General features: G+C 46.4%; 1 protein-coding gene across 1 annotated transcript in view; it reads right to left on the reverse strand.

The window, feature by feature from the left end:
* LOC140426923 (glutamate receptor ionotropic, delta-2-like) overlaps positions 1-21,808 on the reverse strand; it is a 758,287-nt gene extending 736,479 nt beyond the window's left edge. Inside the window, exons 1-2 of the mRNA XM_072512211.1 lie at positions 21,148-21,808; positions 20,852-20,987 (exon numbers count right to left, since the gene is read on the reverse strand). Coding sequence (XP_072368312.1) covers positions 20,852-20,936 — 85 coding nt within the window. The 5' untranslated portion in view covers positions 20,937-20,987; positions 21,148-21,808. The remainder of the gene's footprint in view (positions 1-20,851; positions 20,988-21,147) is intronic.
* Between the last annotated feature and the right edge of the window lie 691 nt (positions 21,809-22,499).

Genomic DNA, 22,499 nt, shown 5'->3' on the forward strand with positions numbered 1-22,499 from the left:
CGTGGCCCCTTCCAGTAATCGTTCTCGGATGCGGTCCGACGCAATCCCCGTCACGAAGGCATCGCGCTTGAGGAGATTCGCGTGTTCGACGGCCGTAACGGCCTGACAGTCACAGTCCCGGACGAGTGGAAATAGGGCCCGCCAGAAGTCTTCGATGGACTCACCAGGTAGTTGCGAGCGGGTGGCGAGTACATGCCTGGCGAAGAGCGTGTTCTTCTGCACGTAGTGTTCCTTAAGGAGTTCCATTGCTTTTGTGTAATTCGTGGCGTCTTGGATCAACGGGAACACACTGGAGCTCATTCTGGAGTACAGGACGTTTATCTGCTGAGCCTCCGTTGGCTCGGGTTTGCAGCCTTGATGTAGACCTCAAAACATGCTAGCCAGTGAGTAAAGTCTCTTCTGGTGTCGGGCGAGTACGGATCCAGCTGCAGGCGATCGGGCTTAATTCTGATATCCATTCTGTGGAAAATCTGACTGTAATAAATTGATGCACAATCAATTGCACAAAGACTAAAGTTGGGTACAACTGTGGCTTTATTACAGTCAGATGCGTGGCCTCCTGCTGCAGCTGGTGAAATGGCAGGGCACTGGAGGTCATGCATATTTATACAGTTCTCCCTGGGCGGAACCAGCCAGCAGGAGCTACCGGCGAACCTGTAGTGCAGGTCCTACCTTACATCTCCTATTACAGTGGATCACCACAACAGTGACAGGAATACAGTCAGATAGAATCATAGAAAGACTACAGCACAGACATTCAGCCTATTGCGTCTCTGCCAGCACACGCAACAACAACTCACCAAGTTCTACTCCCCTGCAACACTGAAAATTCTCTCTTCTGTTAAATGATCCAATTCTCTTTTGAAAGCTACAATTGAATTTACCTCAACTACATTCTCATGCAATGCAACCAGTCACTCTGAAAACAGTTTTTCTTCATGTCGCTGTTGCTTCTTTTAATAATCACTTTAAATTTGTGTCCTCTAGTTCTCGATCATCCAAACAATAGGAACAGATTTTCCCAATTTGTTTCATCCAGACTCCTCATGATTTTGAAGACCTCCATGTAGACGTTTAGGTTATACATATTAAGCTAATTCTCTAATTGCAGTAGGGAAGTGCCTCTCTATTGAAAGCTTAATTTTCAATAGCAGAAAAATGCTGATCTTATATCTGCAATTTCTTGCAATATATTGTCCATTGCTTTCACAAAATAAACCCTGGACTAGAATCTCCTGCCATACTCTGTTGAACCTGGTTATTGTGAGGGGATAGATCATGGTGATAATTAATCAGGAGGGAGAATGGCAGGTGGGAACTGCACCAACTTCCCGCATCCACCCCGATTAAATCTGGTTAAGCTCATGGATGGCCTTCCCGTCCCTCTGCGAATTGAAGCCCTTAAGTGGGCAATCAATGCCCCCTTGAACGCTTTGTTCCACTGCCACTGGCATTCACTAAGTGGCAAGTGGGGGGCTTGCCATGCAGAGAGCATACAAAGCAAACACTATTGGGTTTGCTTGCAGGCTTCCAGGGGGTCCCTCGTTTGAATGTACTTAGTGTTAGATGAAGAGCCATGGCATCAAGAAAGTGGGGTCGGGGCATCACTCATGTCGCCTGGGTTTCTCAGTGCTCCAGGCCACTGTCTCCCTGGTGGCACTGCCATTAAACAGACTCACCAGTTCCTGATTGGCTAGAAGCTCCCAGCAATTGGTACTTCAGCTCACGGTATCCTGGATCCCGGGGGAAGATCCGCTACTGTCTTGTCAAGTGCCCGAGTGACTCACAATGCGGCAGGCCTTCCCCAAGAAAGGCTAAGTGGGATTCTCACAAGTTCTTCAGCCGGTGGCTGTGACCTGCTTCGCCTCAATACGATTCTGGCCCTAGTCTCAGTAGTCTGTCCTATGCCCAGATATGTGTCACTCTCACACACAACCCCCACCACTTCCTAAAAGAAAAATGTGAAAAACACGATAAACATTACGAAAATGGTCTGAGTAATGGAAATGTTTCTTAGAAAGTTCATTATACTGAATAAAGAATAGTTTTCTGAATGAAATACTTTTCCCAACTTCAAACTTGAAACTGTGTGACTGTATGTTGTCTCTTGTGAAATAAATATTGGGAAATTATTTGGATAAGTAAAGGTTAAACTAAAAAAAAAAAACTGTGAAGTAGGAAGGGTGGTTGGTGGACAAACCTGGGGCGAAATTCTCCACCAACGGCGCGATGTCCGCCAACTGGCGCCAAAAACGGCGCCAATCAGACGCGCATTGCACCGGCCCAAAGGTGCGGAATGCTCCGCATCTTTGGCGGCCTAGCCCCAACATTGAGGGGCTAGGCCGACGCCGGAGGGATTTCCGCCCCGCCAGCTGGCTGAAATGGCGTTTGTTGCCCCGCCAGCTGGCGCGGAAATGCGGCGCATGCGCGGGAGCGTCAGCGGGCGCCGACAGTTTCCCGCGCATGCGCAGTGGGGAGAGTCTCTTCCGCCTCCGCCATGGTGGAGGCCGTAGCGGAGGCGGAAGGGAAAGAGTGCCCTTACGGCACAGGCCCGCCTACGGATCGGTGGGCCCCGATCGCGGGCCAGGCCACTGTGGGGGCACCCCCCGGTGTCAGATCACCCCGCGCCCCCCCCCCCCAGGACCCCGGAGCCCGCCCACGCCGCCTGGTCCCGCCGTTAAATACCAGGTTTGATTTCTGCCGGCGGGACAGGCAATTTCTGGGCGGGACTTCGGCCCATCCGGGCCGGAGAATTGAGCGGGGGGTCCCGCCAACCGGTGCAGCCCGATTCCCGCCCCCGCCCAATCTCCGGTACCGGAGACTTCGGCGGGGGCGGGGGCAGGATTCATGGCGGCCAACGGCCATTCTCCGACCCAGCGGGGGGGTCGGAGAATGACGCCCCTGAATTTTAAAATGGGGAATAAAAGATTGTACCACCATTTGATGCAGAGAGAGGCAGGAAAGACCTTGGTTTAACAGTTCATTTAAAGGACAGCACCTTTAACAAATCAGCACTAACAGTGAGTCATCCTAGATTTTGAATTGAAGTCAAGGGCATCATTCTTCGTCTCGCCAACCGGCCAATTGGGTTTCCCATTGTGGGCAGCTCCACGCCATCGGGAAATCCCCGGGTGTGGGTGCACTGCCAGCAGAACAGGGAATCCCGACAGTGGAGAATCCAACCCAAGGTATATGGCTCAAAATCTCACTGACGCAGGAGTTGACATCTACCCAACAGCTGTAATAGGGCTCCGATGTCACACAGACGTTTTATGACATGTATCATGGCTAATTCCTAAAATGTTTTAACTGGACAGTGAGTCATGTCTGTCTGTTACCCACAAACATTAACATATGACAACAATGCAGAAACTTGTGCCTCATTATCTCTGAAGATACACTAATGATCCCTGTGGACTGCAGATTCAAAGGGAATTACCTCGGCAAGCCAGGCCAATCGGGAAAAAGTTATCTGCTAGAACAAAGGACCCTGCCACCTTCCTTTCAAATTCTTAACTGTTGGAACATTAACAATCTCAGGAACCTAGACAAAGGAATATACACCTTTTGCCAAAGATGGAGCTAAAAGTCATGTGACATGACCCCACCTAGCTGGGAGAACCAGTTATACGGTCTTGCTGTCCTGCAAATCAGTCTGCCATCTTCCACCTACCAAGCTGCAGCACAGAACAGGAGCTCTGTCCAGTTTTGAAAGCCTGGTCCCCATCCACACTGTTTCTACTGGAACTTCTATACAATTTCTTACAAGACTAATTCATCTCTGCGTGCCTATCTCATTGTAGAAGTCATCTCTACTGGAAAGGACAATTATCCAGCATCAGTGAAGTAATTCCTCTGTGAAAGAATACACCATTGGACTGTGTTTCTGGAACTCTGGATCCATGTGAAACACCTGAGGCGGGATTCTCCCGAATCCGCGCGATGGCCCGACGCCGGCGTAAAAAATGGCACGGACCACTTCGGCGTTGGACCGACCGGAAGTTGCGGAATTCTCCGCTCTTCCGGGGGCTAGGCCGACGCCGGAGGGGTTGGCGCCGTGCCAGCCAGTGCCTAAGGGACTGCGTGGGTTAGCGCATGTGCAGAACTGCCGGCGTGGTTCAGCGCATGCACAAACCGGCCAGTGTATTTTGGCGCATGCGCAGGGGGTGTCTTCTCCGCGCCGGACATGGCGGAGCCCTACAGGGGCTGTTGCAGAAGGAAGAAATGCCCCCAAGGCACAGGCCCGCCCGCATGGCACAGGTGGGCCCCGATCGCAGGCCCAGGTCGAGCTGTGTGGGACCATGTCCAATCCACGCCGGCGGGACTGGCCAAAATTGAGCGGCCACTCAGCCCATCGGAGCCCGGAGAATTGCCGGGGGGTGCACTGCCAACAGGCGCCAGAGAATACGGCAGCCGGCATCGGAGCAGCGGGGCGGGATTCACGCCGCCCCCTGGGGATTCTCCGACCCGGCGGAGGGTCGGAGAATCCCGCCCCAGTTCTTTGCTCTGCAGGCTTAGCCCTGTAAATCTTTGATTCTCTTTCTCATATGAGTGTACAGGAGAGCTACACAGCGACACACCCTCCTGCGTTTTGGGTATGTGTGAATTAACCAACGCTCGGAATTCACCCTATCTTGAAATTGCTGTGGGATTTTTAAACAGAATTTGGATCACACCAAAACTGAGGGACTGGGAAATTATAAATGGGGGAAATCAAAACAAGAACACCTTTCTGTTTCTGGACAAGTGATGAGGGGAGAAATCAGGGGTGTTTTAATTAACCCCCCCCTGTCTGTAACGATAACACTTTATGAGCTAATATTCATAAAGATAAGAGTCACATTAATTTTGAAACACAAACATGATTGATGCACAATAAATGGTATGACTGAGGACAAACTTGGCTGAATTATTTTTTAATGATCACTGCCAAATGGACAGAAGACCATTGGAAATTTAAAAAACATAATTGGCTCAACTGTGTTACCTGTTGTAACAGAACAATTGAGCCGGCATATCGGAGGCATTTTTCTTTCTTAAATGACTTTACTTCTTAAAAAAGATATAGAAAAGGATCAAGATGCTGAATCGTGGAGTGTGCAGGCACTAAATAGCGGGAATGAAAAAGTAGCACATAATAAAAGTAAACTGGTTGGAAAAAATTCAACCCCCCCGGTCATGTTCATTCACTTTCTATTACCCTCATTAGGGTAGCATTTGAGGCCTTCTGGGAGAGATATCCTGCTTGGCCAAAATGGCTTTTTAAATTGATCCTTTCTTTGGTTACCGTAAAATTATTCCCAGGTTTGCGGTGTGTTGAAATTTCTCATTTTAAACCAATTGCCCTGTAATGAAAGTATTGTAATATGACACGTTATCACACATAAATATTGTGAAATTTGATTATTGCTCCCGCATCCCATCTTTAACTACTCGACATCCAACATTAACTCCAATGATAAAAGTTCATTTGAATCCACAGATCCATTAGCATCTATTATCATGTACTTCTCCAAGATGCATTGAAATGCATCACATTATTACAGGTTTTTAAATCATGTAATTTGAACACAGAAGCCAGGCGTCTATCAACACCAGAATAATAAATATAAAGGCAAATCTACAGACATTAAACATATGTGTGTGTTCAACAATGAGAACGATATCAGTGCTACGAAATAGAAGAGTCCTCACACTTTTGTCATTACCAACAATCATTCACAAATGCAAAGCAAAATTCTCCATACTATCTCAATGGTGCATCACATTTTCAAAACTATTTTACTTCACAACTCAGCCACATTCTAAGTTACCTGAAATTTAAGAAATTAGTGTCATTGAAAGGAATTTTGTGTCATCAGTCCACACTCATTAGCAACCAAGGTAAAGTGCACAAATTAATTTTACATGATTGTAGACAGAAGTTTTCAACCCATCAGCCTATTTTGTATGATATTTTGTATTATATTTGTATATTTTTGGGGGCAGCATAGTGGCTAGCACTGCTGCCTAACAGCACCCAGGACCCGGGTTCGATTCTGACCTAGGGTGACTCTGTGGAGTTTGCACGTTTACCTGTGGTCCATTTGTTTCCTCTGGGTGCTCAATTTCCTCCCATATTCCAAAGATGTGTGGGTTAGGTGACTTGTCCATATTAAATTGCCCCCAAGTGTCCTACAGTTATGTGGGGTTAAAGAGATAGGGTGGGGTGTGTATCTTAGAAGGGTGCTCTTTCAGAGGCTTGGTGCAGACTCAATGGGTGGAATGGCCTCCTTCTGGACTGTAGATATATGTAGCTGTAGGTATATGGGCGTTGCAGGCTGGGCCAGCATTTATTGCCCATTCCTAATTACCCTTGAACATGGTGGCATTTTTCAGAAAGCATTTAAGAGTCAACCACATTGCTATGGATCTGGAATCACATGTAGGCCAGACCAGGTAACAACAGCAGACTTCCGTCCCAAAAGGATATTGATACACTAGGATGGGTCTTTTTTTTTTAATGACGATCGACAATCGTTCCATGGTCATCATTAAACTTTTAATTCCAGATTTTTATTGAGTTTAAATTTTACCATCAAACCCAGAGAATTGGGGGCAGCATGGTGGCGCAGTGGGTTAGCTCTGTTGCCTCATGGTGCCGAGGTCCCAGGTTCGATCCCGGCTCTGGGTCACTGTCTGTGTGGAGTTTGCACATTCTCCCCGTGTTTGCGTGGGTTTCGCCCCCACAACCCAAAGAAGTGCAAGGTAAGTGGATTGAACATGCTAAATTGCTCCTTAATTGAAAAAAATTAATTAATTGGGTACACTAAATTTTTTTTAAAAACCAGACAATTGCCTTTGAAGTAAATGGTAAAGGGGAGTCCAAGGAGTTCCTAAGTAAGACATTTATTCAGAATTAAAGCAGTAGTTACACAGGACCCAGTCACACAGGTCAGGATTCTCACTCTTTCCTGTCAACTGCTACAGCAGCTGACCTGTTATACTAATGCTGGTTAACTCATAACCTAATCAGCACTAGGGAACAATCATCCCCAGCTGGATGAGTCCCATGCAAGCTTACAACAACCTTGGACCTCTGGGTTACCAATTCAGTGACAATATCACTGTCACTGTCTCCCCTATACCACTTCGCTTGGGTTGGATTTGAATTTCAGTGCCAGAGATGAAAAGACAATGCATTGGCCCACTGCCCTAATGCAGTTCCTTAATTTGTCTCTGGCTCACATTCTGAAGGATGATCCATAAGATCATTTTAATTTCCCAACAGCTTACAGTCCAGGCAATATGCAACATATTTCTGACATTTTAAAATTTGTTCTTGGGATATGGGTACCTGGCTGTATTTATTGCAATTCTTCATTGTCCCAAGATCGTAGGGGTGAATCTTCTGCAGCAATCAAACAATCAAGTTGCTACTTAACATAGTTGGGTTGAGCTCTCAATATCTGCTCTTGGATCATAATCATGAGGATATTATAAGTTATCTCTAATTATCAGATATAAAACCAGTATTATAATAATTTAGTTACACCAGCATGTGATAGGTCATGTATAGATGCAAAATTGCTTTGAAAAGTTATATTATTTCAGCTTTATTAGGAGGCAAAATAATACTCAAATGCATTTGGGGAAAGATATTAGGACAGTCAGTAATTTCCTACTGCACTGCTGTTTGCCTATATTTCCAAGTTAATTGCATCAGCAATTCATTCAGATTTAAATGCATATGGAATTTGCAGATAAATGTCAGGCACCATAGTGTTCTTATATAAAATAAACTATTTACTATGCAAGTTAAGTGTCAAAATTAGACAATGCCAAGAGCCAAGGGGCTTCTGTTGACATTCTTCAGACTGAATAATATACTTGAATAACATAATTACTTACCTAGTGGTGATATTTCTTTTGATCTTGTGTGTTGTATATTACCTTGGGTACCCAGAAGGATGATTGAATAGATGTGAGGTTTCCCCGGATTCAGATTTTAGCATTCAACTCTTTCCGTTTCTGGACTTGGCAATCAGGTTTCACCCAGTCAGAGGGAACATTGTCTCACCCATTCACAAAGGGATTCTATCCAACATAAATCTTGCTTATCAGATTTAAGAAATGCATTCAAAGAACGGATAAATTTAATGAATTTACAACAGCTCTTTTACGCTATCAGCATTTTTTTGATTTCTATAGAATTATAAATGCTGTGAATAAATAACTTCTATAATTTTAGAATTAGTCACTTGGACTTACAACTACAGTTCATCCTATTTTGTTGTGGCAGCCTATTCATTTAAGTATGCAGCTCTCAATTTTCTTTGTTTTCTCATAGATTTAGAGTATCCAATTTTCTTTTTCCCAATTAAAGGGCAATTTAGCGTGGCCAATCCACCCACCTTGCACATCCTTTTGGGTTGTGTGGGTGACACCCATGCAGATACGGAGAGAATGTTTAAACTCCGCACGGACAGTGACCCAGGGCCGGGATCGAACTCGGATCCTCGGCGCAGTGAGGCAGCAGTGCTAACCATTGTGCCACCGTGCCGCCTCACAATTTTCTTTTTGCATTTCCATTAAAGGAGCCAACTTGTGCTCAACCTGCACTGGAATTTTGGGTTGCTGCAAGGCCACACAGTTTATAAGGTACATTTTTGATAAGATAGTGCCTTGCGTCTATCAGAGTAGAATAGAACACATACTTAACGAAGGACATATTTGCATTGGAAGCAGTTTAGAGAAGGTTCACTAGGCTCATTCCTGGGATCAGGAGATTATGAGGTGAGATTGAGCAGGATGCGTCTATATTCATTCGCGTTTAGAAGAATAAGAGGAGATCATACTGACAAATAAAATTCTGAGAGGGCTTGACAGGTTAAATGCTGAGAGGATGTTTCCTCTCCTGGGGGAAGCTGGAACTAGAGGACACAGTTTAGAAATGAGCAGTCATTTATTTAATGCAGAGATGAAGAGGAATTTAGTCTCTCAGAGTGTTGTTAGTGTTTGGGATTCTCTTAAATGTATTCGAAGCTAAGTTAGATAGATTTTTGATTGACAGGGGAGTTAAGGATCATGGATGGCAAATTGGAAAGTGGAATGATCTTATTGAATTATAGAGCAGGCTCAAGGGCCAAATAGCCTCCTCCTATATCTTATGCTATTTTCTTCGTGGAAAATTGGACCAAACATCGAGTGTAACATAAGGGGTCATTGTTTATTGTCTGACATACAATTTTCAGTAACAGCATACATAAATACAGGTCTATTAATTTTAAAAGTGCTGTAAATACCAGTACACAAACTGCAGCAATCTATAAGCATCAAATGATACAGTAAAAATGGCTGTTCAGCCCACCCTGCCTGCATTGCCTCTTTGAAAGAGCTATCCAATAAGTGGCATGCTCTGCTTCTGTCCCCCATAGTTTCGTATTCCCCCTCCACTTCACATCACAATGCGTATCCAATTCCCTTTATAAGTTACTCTAGACTCTGGATCCACCAGTGTTTCAGGCAATGGCATTCAGATCACAACAATCAACAGCAGAAAACAATGAGCGGGATTCTCCGTCCCGCCGGCCCCATTTTCCAGCGTGGCGTGCCCCTGCCGGTAGCGAGATTCTCCATTCCCACAGTCTGCCAATCGTGTTTCCTATTGGGGGCCACCCCATACCGTCGGGAAACGCGCAAGTGTGGGTGCGTGACTGGCGGGGCAGAGGATCCCGCAGATGGAGAATCACGGTAAACATTTTCTTGTGTTGCCCATCACCTTATATCTGTTCTCTGGCTATTGGCTTTTCTGTCATTACAAATATTTCCTCCTTCTTTCATATATGAAACCATCCCGAATGTTCAACACCTCTATCAATTTTCAGTAACTTTTTTTGCTCTAATGGGGAACAATCTCTCCAGTCTCTTCATGCAACTGAAGTTCCTCATCCAGATACCATCCTGGCAAAGCGCTTCAGCGCCACCACTCAAGCCTCAACCTCCTTCCTAAAACGCAATACCCATAATAGAATACAAAACTCCAGTGGAGGCCTAACTAATATTTATAAATCACCATAAACCATATTTGTAATCAATAGAAGTTTAACCTTCAAAAATGACCAACAAGTAATTTCTCTTTCTATTTAGAGATCTTATGATTTTTCAGTTTGCAGATTTTGGGCACAAGAAAAAATCCAAGACAATTTATGAATCACTTCTGTTATGTCAAAGTTGCAAGGAAATAAACACTATAAAATTTGTGCCGAGTTCCGTATTCTGTCGTGCAATCTGGACAAATTTAAGAATGAATCATAGCTGGCAGAAGACTTTTCCTTGCATTGCTAACGTTGAACCATACGGTAGTTTTGAAACTTCTGTCAGATATAATTTTCTTCAGCTATTTTTGTATCGCTCGTCTTGCATTACGTTTTATAATTTTATTACACCCTGGATTATTGTTTATAAATTCATGGTTGGGATGGAGATGTCACAGACAAGGCTGATATTTATTACTGTCCCTCACTGTCCTTCTTAGAATGTCCGATTAGACAAGGTTAGAGGGCATTTGACAGTCAATTACAGGAATCCCAAGTATTCCAGACTGTTCAGGAACAGTTTCCCTCCCTGAAAGATGTTTTTAGTAACTTGAGGAAGCCAGCTGTGAGAGAACTATTTAACTATTTACAATATTCTACTCTAGGCAGCAACTCACTCCCAGTACAGTCCTTGTTGGGAGAACTAGCCACATCAGACACTGGTTTGGGTCAGCTTTTATGTTCATTTGTAACAAGCTCCAGCTGTGTGACCTCCACCCCTATTTGGGAGGTTTGTGCACCACATATCCTCCAGGGAGATCAACAATGATTTCCCCGTGGTCCTTGTGGGGGTTATAACACCCCTCCCTCCCAAGCCTGAAAGTCCCCTTTCAGCCGCCAACAGTTGGGGTCTTCTGCGTTGCTTTGCCCGCGGCTGTGCTTCTGCCTGTGGTGGCTCCGAGTCAGACGGAATGTACCGGTTTGCCAACTGCCGTTTCCTGGCCGACCTTCGAAGGCTTATTGCCTGGACATCTGTCCCGAACGCGGCTTTGTCCGCTGGTAAAGACGCTTCGGCATCCATCTCTGATATGGAGTCATCCACCTCCTGCTGGACCTGTCACTGTGGCCCAAACGGCTGGGTCCCCAGGCTGAGGGGCGGTTCCTGGCATGAAGGCAACATTAATACTGCCGGTTGGGTGTTGTAAAGTGCTAGTTCTCGCTTCTACAGGGCATCTAAGTGCTCTTGCTGAATTCTCCCCTGAACCTGGGCTTTATATGAGATAGGACACATTCTCTCCGGCTCTATAACTGGAAATCACAATGCCCCATCATCAAAATGGAGGGCACAGACAGCGTCCCCGGAGTAAAATGCCCACCCTGGCATCCTGAAGTCAGGGTGCCTCTTCTGCATCTCCTGTTGCACCTCCACATTCCTGCCAAGGCTCAGAAACATGAGACTGTATTGCGTTCTCAGTCGGTAGCCCCTCAACAGTTCCACAGGAACGATTCCTATTGTCACATGTTGCATTGAGCGGTAATTAAAAAGGAACTGCGCCAGCTATATGTCCACAGAACCCATGGATTGTTTTTTTGCCTCTTTTGAAGTTCTCAACCTTTCTGCCAGGTCATTCTTGGGGGGGGGGGGGGGTGGGGGTGATATGGGAGGTTTGAATATGCCAAATGCCATTTTGCTTTGTAAATGTGACAAATTCCTTGCTAGTGAATTGCGTCTCATTATCTGTTACAAGGACCTCAGGGATACCATGGGTGCTAAATGAGCCCGGAGCTATTCTATCATGGCTCTGGACGTTGTTGAGGCCATCCTGTACACCTCTAGCCACTTTGAGTGTGCTTCCACGATAATGAGGAACACGGACCCCATGAATGGTCCCACGGAATCTGCATGTAGATGTATCCACAGATGTCCTGGCCATTCCCAGGAATGAAGGGAGGCAGCCGGTGGGAGCTTCTGATGCTCCTTGCATGCCGGGCAGCTGCGCACCACCCTCTTGATATCCTTATTGATGCCGGACCACCAGATGTAACTACGGGCCAACATCTACACCTTAAAGGCACCTGGGTGACCATTGTGAAGGTCCTGCAGCAGGGATTCCTGACCCTGTGGTGGGATAACACAAAGTGCTGTCTTCTACACTGAATTCCAAGAACGTCTGGGAAAAAGGCCATGGAGATACACGAAGGGCCCCATCTCTCCACTGCTCAACAGCATGAGGCAAAGCTTCGCTAATTCCGGATCTCACTGCATTCATGCACGCACCCGAGTAGCCTTTACTGGCAAGGTGTCCATAAAATTGAGAGTTGCAACCACCTCATCTGCCACTGGTGGGGATGGGGCACTCATGGGCAACGGGAGACAGCTGAGGATGTCGACATGGGCATTCTGAGGACCAGGGCGGTGTTCAAACGAATATTCATTTGCGGTGAGCAGAAGCTCCCAACACTGAATTCTAGCCGATCCAATGGGAGAGAGTCCCTTATCCTCCCTGAAAAGGCCGAGCAGCGGCTTGTGGTCTGTCACTATGGAGAAATGCCACCCATAAATGTACTGGTGGAACTTCTTGACACCACAAATTATCGCCAAGCCCTCTTTCTCGATTTGAGCGGACCTTCGTCTGCCAGTGTCCTTGAAGCGAACGCAATGGGGGTTCCATGATGTTGCCCCATCCATGGGCCAAGGCCATAGGATAAGGCATTGCAAGTCAAGATTGGAGGCGAAGCCAGATCATAATGCGTGAGGAGTTGCAGGGATGACAGACGCCTCTTTACTCTACAAATGCTTTATCCTGTGAAGCACCCCAGAACCACTCCTCGTCCTTCCTCAATAAAAGGTGGAGTGAAGCCAACAAAGTGGCCAGGTTCACAATGAATTTCCCACAGCAGTTAACCAGGCTTAGGAACAACTGGAGGTCAGTGGCATTCTTTGGGGTCGGGTCCCTTTTATAGCCCGAACCTTAGATTCTACCGGGTGTAGACCGTCCCTGTCCACCCTGTAAAATAGATAAGTCACCAGTCTAGTGCAGAACACACACAGTCTCCTCTTTTGCCAGGTGCCTACTTGGGAAAACCGCCAGAGTACTTGCTGCCAGTTGTCCATATGCTTTTTCTTCGTGGTGCCTGTGATGAACACATCGTCCAGATAGATGGCTACCTTTGGTAGGTCCTGCAAGATATTCTCCATCACCTGCTGGAAAATCGCCGGGGGTGATAAAGCCCCAAATGGGAGGCAGCTGCATTCAAACAATCCCCACTGAATGTTTATGGTTGCAAATTTCCTGGACTCCGGATCCAGCTCCACCTGTAAGTAAGAGTGGCTCATGTCAAGCTTCATGAAGGAGCATCCTTCAGCCACTCTTGCGTACAAATCCTCCACCCTCGGCATCAGGTACCAGTCCAGGCGTGAAGTTCTGTTCACAGTGAGCTTGAAATCTCCACAGAATCGGGCTTCATTGCCGGCATCACAGGTACAGCCCATTCCACAAACTGCACCATGCGTATGACTCCGAGATACTGCAAGCGCCAAAGTTCCCCATCAAACTTGGCCAGCATCACGTGACAGGCCTCGCCCTAAAATACCAGGGTTGAGCATCAAGATCCATGTAGATATGGACCTTGGCCCTCTTTACCCTGCCCAGAATCTCTTGCAACATTTTAGGGTATTTGCCCAGCACATCGTACAGATTTCTGGTGCCCATTCAATAAACTGTTGCTGATTGAAACCAAAGACTCGCAAACAGTCTTGTTCCCTTGGGTCCCGTTCCCTGCACCACAACAAAGGGAAGACGAACCGACAGACCGTGCATTATCGGACTCATGGTGGCTCCCAAGATGTTCCATGGTTCACTACATAATATTAGCGGCATGATCTCCACGTGGAGTTACCGAAATGTGCGATGGTCCACGATGGAGACAGCACTCCCGTGTCCATTTCCATTATCATGGGATGACCGTTGACCTGTCATGTGAATTACCTTCTGGGCCAAGGTTCAGTTAAGCTGCATTAAACAGTCCTCCTCCAGGGGGCCCACGTGCCAGGCCTTGGTTCTCAGTGGCTGTTGTGGACGTTTTCTGCACGAAAATTGGTGGCCCTGACCATCATGGATTTTCTGGCCATGCATTTGAAAATGTGGATGGCTGTCCCCTTCACCCTCAGGGGAGGTATCCCACCGGTCTGAGGTAGCTCTGGATTTCCTGACTCGTTTGCGGAATTGCCTTTGGGGCGGCCCTCCTGCAGGACGTCTGATCAGACTGGCATTGCCCCATGATGCAGAAAGAGTTTGAAACAAAGAGCTAACCAAACAATAAACATCATAGTCCATAGACCCTTGCAGCTTCTGAACTAATTTCTCCGCCTATTCTTAGGACAGCGAAAGCTCGACGGCCCATTTCAAATCCAAGGTGGGCTCCGCCAATTGCTGCCTCTGACTGGCTGTGTTATTTATGGCACACACTAATCTGTCCCTCAGCATTTCGGAGAGGGCCTGCCCGAACTCGCAATGCTCAGCTAGACGTCTTAAGCGGGTCAAGATGTCAATGACTGATTCACTGGGAGATCGCATCACCGTAGTAAAATATTACCTCTGCATAATAACAGAAGGTTTGGGGTCATAGTGTTCAGAAACCAAAGTGACCAGCTCATCAAATAATTTGGAGTCTTGTGCAGCCTGGGTAAGCCAGACTTCTTATCATCAAAATTTGTCTGGGCCCCGCAGGCAGTCAGGAGCAGGACATTTTGACAATCTTCTCCCAAAGTCCCGTTCGCCTGGAAATAGTACCTCATGCGCTCCGCAAACTGGTTCTCGTCTTCCATGCCTGAATCAAAGACTTCCAATTTCCTAAATAGTTTCATTTTGAACTGGCGTCTCATGATAGTAAATTACCAGGTGGCTAGACAATTCCACGAATGAGTCCAAAGTTTCCTTTATTCCTCATCGCCAGTTTAGTAACTTGTGGAAGCCAGCGGTAAGAAAACAGAGGGTTATTTAACTATTTACAATATTCTGCTCAAGGCAGCAACTCACTTCCACTTGGGAGAACTAACCACATCAGGCCCTGCTTTGGGCTGGCTTTTATGTTTGATTGTAATGACCTCCAGCTGGGTAGCCTCCGCACCCTTCCCCCCCCCCCCCCCCCCGGTCTGGGAAGCTTGTTGTCCGTAAATCCTATGGGGTGATCAACAATGGCAGGATTAATGAACCAGTTTTTTTTTTCAATGACGATATGACAGCTTGGTCATATTCACTGGTGTCAGCTTTTCATTTCCAGCATGTATCCTAAATTTCAAGGGCTTTTTTTGCTCTTTATTTTTTTTGTCAATTCAAAGTGGTTATATACTGTTAAGCAAGCATTAAAAGGATCTCTTTAATGCATTCCTTAAATCCTTTAGGAAGCTGGAGGATGATGGTTTCTAGAGCTATCAGCTGAGACAGGTGCACGTGCAATAGAGAAGAGCATAGCTGACCTGTGCATATCTAAAGTGATGTGTATAGATTATGCCAGTTATTTAGACTTGTACGTGGAGCAGTGTATTAATCGTTTTTCTGTGTTTATGAAGCTAAGAAATTACAAAACGTTATCACCATCTGTAACCAGGGGCGAAATTCTCCCCCAACGGCGGGATGTCTGCCGACTGGCGCCAAAGCCGGCGCCAATCAGACGGGCATCGCGCCGGCCCAAAGGTGCGGAAGGCTCCGCATCTTTGGCGGCCTAGCCCCAACATTGAGGGGCTAGGCCGACGCCGGAGGGATTTCCGCCCCGCCAGCTGGCGGAAATGGCGTTTGTTTCCCCGCCAGCTGGCGCGGAAATGCGGCGCATGCACGGGAGCGTCAGCGGCCGCTGTCAGTTTCCCGCGCACGCGCAGTGGGGAGAGTCTCTTCCGCCTCCGCCATAGTGGAGGCCGTAGCGGAGGCGGAAGGGAAAGAGTGCCCCCACGGCACAGGCCCGCCCGCGGATCGGTGGGCCCCGATCGCGGGCCAGGCCACCGTGGGGGCACCCCCCGGGGTCAGATCGCCCCCCGCCCCCCCCCAGGACCCCGGAGCCCACCCACGCCGCCTGGTCCCGCCGGTAAATACCAGGTTTGATTTACGTCGGCGGGACAGGCAATTCCTGGGCGGGACTCCGGCCCATCCGGGCCGGAGAATCCAGCGGGGGGGGTCCCGCCAACCGGCGCGGCCGGATTCCCGCCCCCGCCCAATCTCCGGGAGCGGAGACTTCGGCGGGTGAGGGGGCGGGATTCACGGCGGCCAACGGCCATTCTCCGACCCGGCGGGGGGTCGGAGAATGACGCCCCAGATCTCCAAACTTCTTAAACAACTTGGAATGACTGTAGCTCTGTCGGTCAATAGCATCTATCTTGATTTCTATGCCAGAGTATTTTCAGGTCAGGTGACATGCAGAGCATTCAATACAGAGTGCAGTGCTGCATACGTCAAATAAATCATTCATTGTTTGCCAGGGACAAGGATTTATCATTTTTCCTATGGATGGCCAAAATCAATAGTCAAAGACTATTACCTTACCAGAATGTCCAGCTACCCAAAAATGCAAAATTTCACTGTTGCGCATTTGGCCATATGGATTTGTTGTACAATGCAATAATATTTACAAGCACAAAGGGATTCTACTCCATCAATGTGCAATTTTTACATAACCATGTGGTAGATAATAGATCGTCAAGATGTTGCCAGTATTTATTTATTGTGCCAGTCTTTGGTTTCATTATTTCAAGGTAGTCCCACACAAGGTTGATGGTTTCTGAGCAACATGGGATACCATCTGGTTCCATAATGAAAACAGAGCAGACTTAAAAAATGAAAAAATACAATAATGTCATAGGATCTCAACAGACCATTTGTAAGCAAGAATTAACTATTGACATTGCTTTCTCCTGCTTCAGTAAATCGTCCTACAAAGCTCCAACAGAGGAGGTTCCTTTGGAGTTAAAAATTGCAATCTTCCTTCACATCACCAAAGCATTACCTCCAATGCCACCTCTAAAATGAAGCACTCATCTCTCATTCAAGAGCACTTGAGGCTGATGGCTCATTGACAAAACAAAACGTCCTCCAAATACCTATCAAAACGAGCTCCACTGGAACCTTCTCAGTCCCGCCATTTTGTCTTCACTCTCACAGCACATGTTGCAATCTTTGCTGGACTTAAAACCTGTAAGTGCATAACATATCAGAAATCCCCAGGAGGTCCTCTCCCCATGCCCACAATGTGGAAGGAGCCTGCCATTGCTGCACTTAATCTGCTTTAGGCAGCTTCTGAAGGTCAGATGGTAGGATAAAATACCAGGCACCGAGGTACTCACCCAAGGTGGAATACCAAGCATCCGTAACATATTCAGATAGTCACAACTGGGTTAGGCTGGTCAGAATGCCTGGCATTCACTTACCAAAGAAAACCTTCATGTGGAGAGCTAAAGTCTGTGGTGCACTTACATGGTGCTCAGAGGAAGTTCTACAACAACACTGTGAAGGTTTTACTGAGGAGTTTTGATAATAACTTTGAGTTTTGGAGATGCTGATCCAGTACTGCTGTACCTGATGCAACCAAATAAAAAGTGTGGCTTCCTTGAAAAGCAAACACATATCAAAAGCAGAGAGAAAATGCAAGTAGACGAAATCCTCTGAAAACTCATCCAAAGCTCAGTCATCTGCATTATCCTGTCCTGTTCACAGCAGAACCTTCTAGGCACAGATCAGCTTTAGCATTCACCTACAAACCCAACGGAACCCTAGCAAACACTGCTGATGAAGAACTTAGTCATCCTCACTTTGAAGGGAATACAAGATGATCCCTAACAGAAATTTGGTCCTGTTAACATTTTAGTTACAGTATGATGCAAGAAAAGCAAAAGACAATTTCAGTTAAGGGGCACAATTCCATACCACACAAAGGTGGAAACTTAAAATTTGTTTGGCAGACCTTTGAAGAGAATTGCCTCAAAACAGACAGGTTCCATGTGACTAATATCTTAATTCTGGATGCCAATCTTTAGTTCTGTCAAGGATGCATTAGGTTTTGTAGGTGTCATTTATCTTGTTCCAAAAAGCAGAGTTTTGAAAAGGTTTATTTTTGTGGATGGATTCCAGTTCTTTCATATTAATTTTGCTTTATTGGCATTCTGCCCAAGTAGTATCTGTGTATCATTTGTTTGTAAATAAATCTTCAATAGTTGCTAGTGAAGTGAACTGACAGTGTGATGCTTTCTATTATCCAATCTATGTAGCCGGCACCCGATAGATTTATCAGTGAGCAATTTACCCCAATCAAGATTAATTGCTAGGCTGCAACTACGCTACTTCAGTGATGTAAGATGTAAATGGTGTGAATTTTCAGTAATACAGGATGGAAGCCCTCTTCCTACATGAACGGCCATTCAAATGTGGAATAGGTGTTGGAAAATGCCATAATACCATTTTGCTGAGGGCCCTTGAAGGCTGGATTCTTTGCAGGATAAGGGGAGGGGTTGCAGGCATAAAAAGTCCATTAACAATAACACTTTCAGAGAGCCCCTCAAGCATCCTTGAAGAGTATACAGAGGAAATCTGCATCAGCACGGATATTCTGAAAAATCCTTTGACTCCACAAAAAAAAAGGATTAATTGCAGATGAGAAAGCAAGATGATGAGACAGCAAAGGCATAAAGTGCATGCACGAGACAGGATATAAACCAAAAAGTAGGAACTGATCTGAAATTGTAGCTCTATTCCTCTCTATAGTTGCTGCAAAATATGTTCAGCATTTCTTATTGCATGGGAGGGGGAGGGGGAAAGAACGAATGAGAGAGCAAGCACATGTGAAAGATGTAAAAGCATAAATGGAGGGGAAAGATACACAGGGGAAAATAATTAGTGCGGGTGTGAGAACTTAAGTTCATAGGAAATGATGAAAGATCTGCAAGGAAAGCAAAAGGTGAAAGAAAAGGATTGAGTGTAACACATTAAAGTGAGACAGCAAAACCACGTATGAGAGATAAACAGAGGAAAAGAGCAGATAACAAAAAGGAGCAAGAGATGCACCAGACTGGATGTTACAGCGCCAGCTGGCATGTTTTCAGCAAGGGGAGCTAAAATATGACAGATAGCTAGCCAACTGCCTTCCCGACCACATGGTCCCAAAATGTGGAGCAGGGTAAAGTGCCCACTAGCCCACCAATCCTTTGAACTGTCAAAGCCTTTAATTGGCCAATTATTGCCCAGCTAAGGCTTTTGACCCACCTTCACTGCCGTAATGTGCTGGGAAGTGGCAGGCAGGTGAGAGTCATAACTCTGTTTAACAAATGTTTTTAAAAGTTTGATATGAGGGTGGGGGCAAGATAATTTGGGGGATGTCCCTGAACCACACAGTGCACCCACCTCACTCCCTCACCCCACCCACCTGGCTTCCAAATCCACCCCCTAGGTTGCCCCAATCCCTCCAGAGCTCCTTCTCTGGTAGTGTCCATGTCTTATTCACCCAGGGGCCTGCTCATAGTCCCAGCAACACCCAGGAGTGAGTTCTGCGCTGCTCGGACTGCTGGAGCTGCCCGCCAATGAGTTGGCTGTGCCCCACACACACACATACTCACTGTGGTCACCCACTCCTCTACCACTCCAATCCCTCCCCCCCTTCTACCTACCTACTCAGTCCACTCCGATTCCTCCCCCCCATCTTCTACCTACCCACTCAGCCCCACTCCAATCCCTTGACTTCCCCTCCCTCAACCCTAGACACGTGTTACCCCTCCCCAGCTCCTTCCCAGACACTGGCACAAGTCTGGCGTTGCACTGGGGTTGAAGGCATCATTCACTCATCCCAAGGACGCTCCGCGTTGCACGAACTGAACATCGCGTGTCCACTCTGCACGTATGAAGACATTAAACCTCGAACACAAATGTTTCAGCCACTCGTCTTCATTTGATTCAACTCGACCGACCTTTCCCCTTGTACATATACAGTTTGACGGCCTCTGCAGAATGGAACTGCGGCACTTCTCACCAATCGTTCCTCACTCTATCTCCCCGCTCCGGCATTCCTCTGCCGGGGCAGTCATCGTGCTGTCCAGATTGACAGTTAGGATGGAACTGATGAGGCCCGCGTTCTCACTCTTCAGGCAATGAACAAATTGCCATCAACACCACTTCGACCAGCTTCAGGGCCCGTTCACCCATTGCTTGTGCGGCCAGAATTATTTGGACAAGTTTATATTGGACCTTTATTGTATTTTGTTGTAGATGTTCAGGAGCAAGTTAACAATTCATACATCTAATGCATGTTATTACAGTAATATAGGGGACTTGCTAACACAATTCGTAATATAATTGGTCCAGGCTTTCAATACATCAATTATACCCCTTTAAATGTAAGTTATGCAAATCTACAGAATCTCCAGTTCAATTACTCTTGCACACAATCTCATTGCTTTGTAACTCTTTTATCTAGTTATTACTTATGCAGTTAATGTGTGATTTAACATTTGCACAGTCGAATCTTAATTATGGTAATCCTATCAGCGCTGTGGCGTTATTTTACAAGGGTCAGAGGTAACTTTTGAGGTAAAATTGCTACATTCTTCAAACAACTCCACGCGATAAGCATTAAAAATTCGACACAGTGTATTTAATGAAAAGTCAAATGGCAATCGTTGCAGCGTCAGTGTTTTCTGAGAATGCAACAGCGAATATAGATCCCGGGTGACCAGATATCATTGACATTTGTGGAAAAAACCCTCATTCTGTTTGGGTTTGACACCTACTCCGGCGCGCTCACCAATATTTCAGTGCCCCTATATATCTTTTTTTTAAGCGAACAAACGGGTGTTGTCTTACCTATGTGAATGATGGAATCACTGGCTACAGTGTCGGTACATAAGATCCAAGAGATGGACGCAATCAGAGCAGCGAAAACTTCCATTTCCTTGAATCAGTCAGTTGGTGATAGCAGTCACATTCAATATCCGCTGCACTAAACGTTAACAAAAAACACAAAAACCTTGAGATCCAATTTTTCTCCACGACTATTTAAACCATCTCTATTGAAACTATTGATTTTCTGCTAGTGGTAGAAAATCCGCTTCTAAACTTTACGAACATGTTTTTTTTTTAAAAAGAAAAGCGAACACCACCTGCCCCTCAATTCCACTCTTCCAAAGATTTGGTTGGAGATACAAAGTGACTACAAAGGTAAACTAGAGCGAGAAGATGCGGCATTCAACAGGAAGAGCTCGAGGTTCTACTCCCCCAGCCGCCGCCGTTCATGATGTTGCAAAGGTTTTCACCAGAAGTGGCCGTTCCCGATTCCGTGTCGGTCAGGAGCAGAAAACCCACTGGAATAACCCCCACCCCCGGTCCCAGAAAAAAAGAGGATTCAAATCAGTGGAATAGTGCAAATCTTCAACCGCAGAACCGCTGCCGAGACCTTCTTGTAAGATTTTCTTGCGTTGCCCTCTGGTTTCAGTCAATGTTTCCCCGGTGGAGGTGGTCCGCACCTCCGCTGCCTGTCTCCTGTAAGAATTGGATTGGAACAAAGCTCGGGAAGCGGTCAAAGCAGGAGACGCCAGAGACACCGGGGTCCACACAGCCACTAGCGGCAACAACTGGCAACGCGTTCAATTTGCGTAAGTAGCAACACCGACGTTCTGCAGCAATTCTCCCCCGAACAGAGGGAACAGAGACATGCAGAAATATCCTCGTGTTCATCGAAAACTCGTCACGGATTGTTAGCAGCATTCAAAGCGGACACGCTGAAAATCTGAAAGGGCCACTGCGTTTGCGAGCGCTAATCCCTTGTACTTGGAGGAGTTGCAGTTCAAACTGGGGAGAGGGGGAGAGGGGGGGGTGGCGGAAGACAGTGAGAGAGAGAACTATCGTAATCCCGTCGGCAAGAGAACGCAGTCTATTAAAGTAAACAACCCTGCTAACTAATGAATATTGTCTGTTGCATTAAAGTCATGGGGAGAGGAGCAATCCGCCAGTTAGTGCTTCTTTCCCATGACGTCATTTGAAATCCCTGCTAATTCATTCAACAGACATCATTCCAACGGTAGATGGACCCGGTTACTCAGCAAAGAATGTCGAATTTGGCAGGTCAACCAATGCTTAATTTTGGTCAAACGGAGAGGGGAGGGGCAGGCAACACACAAGGAAGCCCACCCACGAAAGCTCCAAAATGTTAAAGCCAACTCTGGTTCCATCTCTGGCAGAGCATCATGTCCAGCAAGTTGTTCATGTCCACTCATCTGGGAACTGCTTTCAATCTGACCGAATTTATTTCACAGAGGACCTTTTGGGAATGAGGGAGGGATCAGAGAGAACGACTCCTCGTCATTTATCCGGGCCTGTGTATTTCTTTTATATATGGTTGAAACATTTTTATATTGTCACTTGTTTAGTTCCAGTCACAGGAAACGCACATCCACACGCTGGCTTCTGAACTCACACTGCTCACGTCAACTCTCCTATAGGTCGCAAACTGAAA

The sequence above is a fragment of the Scyliorhinus torazame genome, chromosome 7 (assembly GCF_047496885.1).
Source record: "Scyliorhinus torazame isolate Kashiwa2021f chromosome 7, sScyTor2.1, whole genome shotgun sequence".
NCBI lineage: Eukaryota > Metazoa > Chordata > Chondrichthyes > Carcharhiniformes > Scyliorhinidae > Scyliorhinus > Scyliorhinus torazame.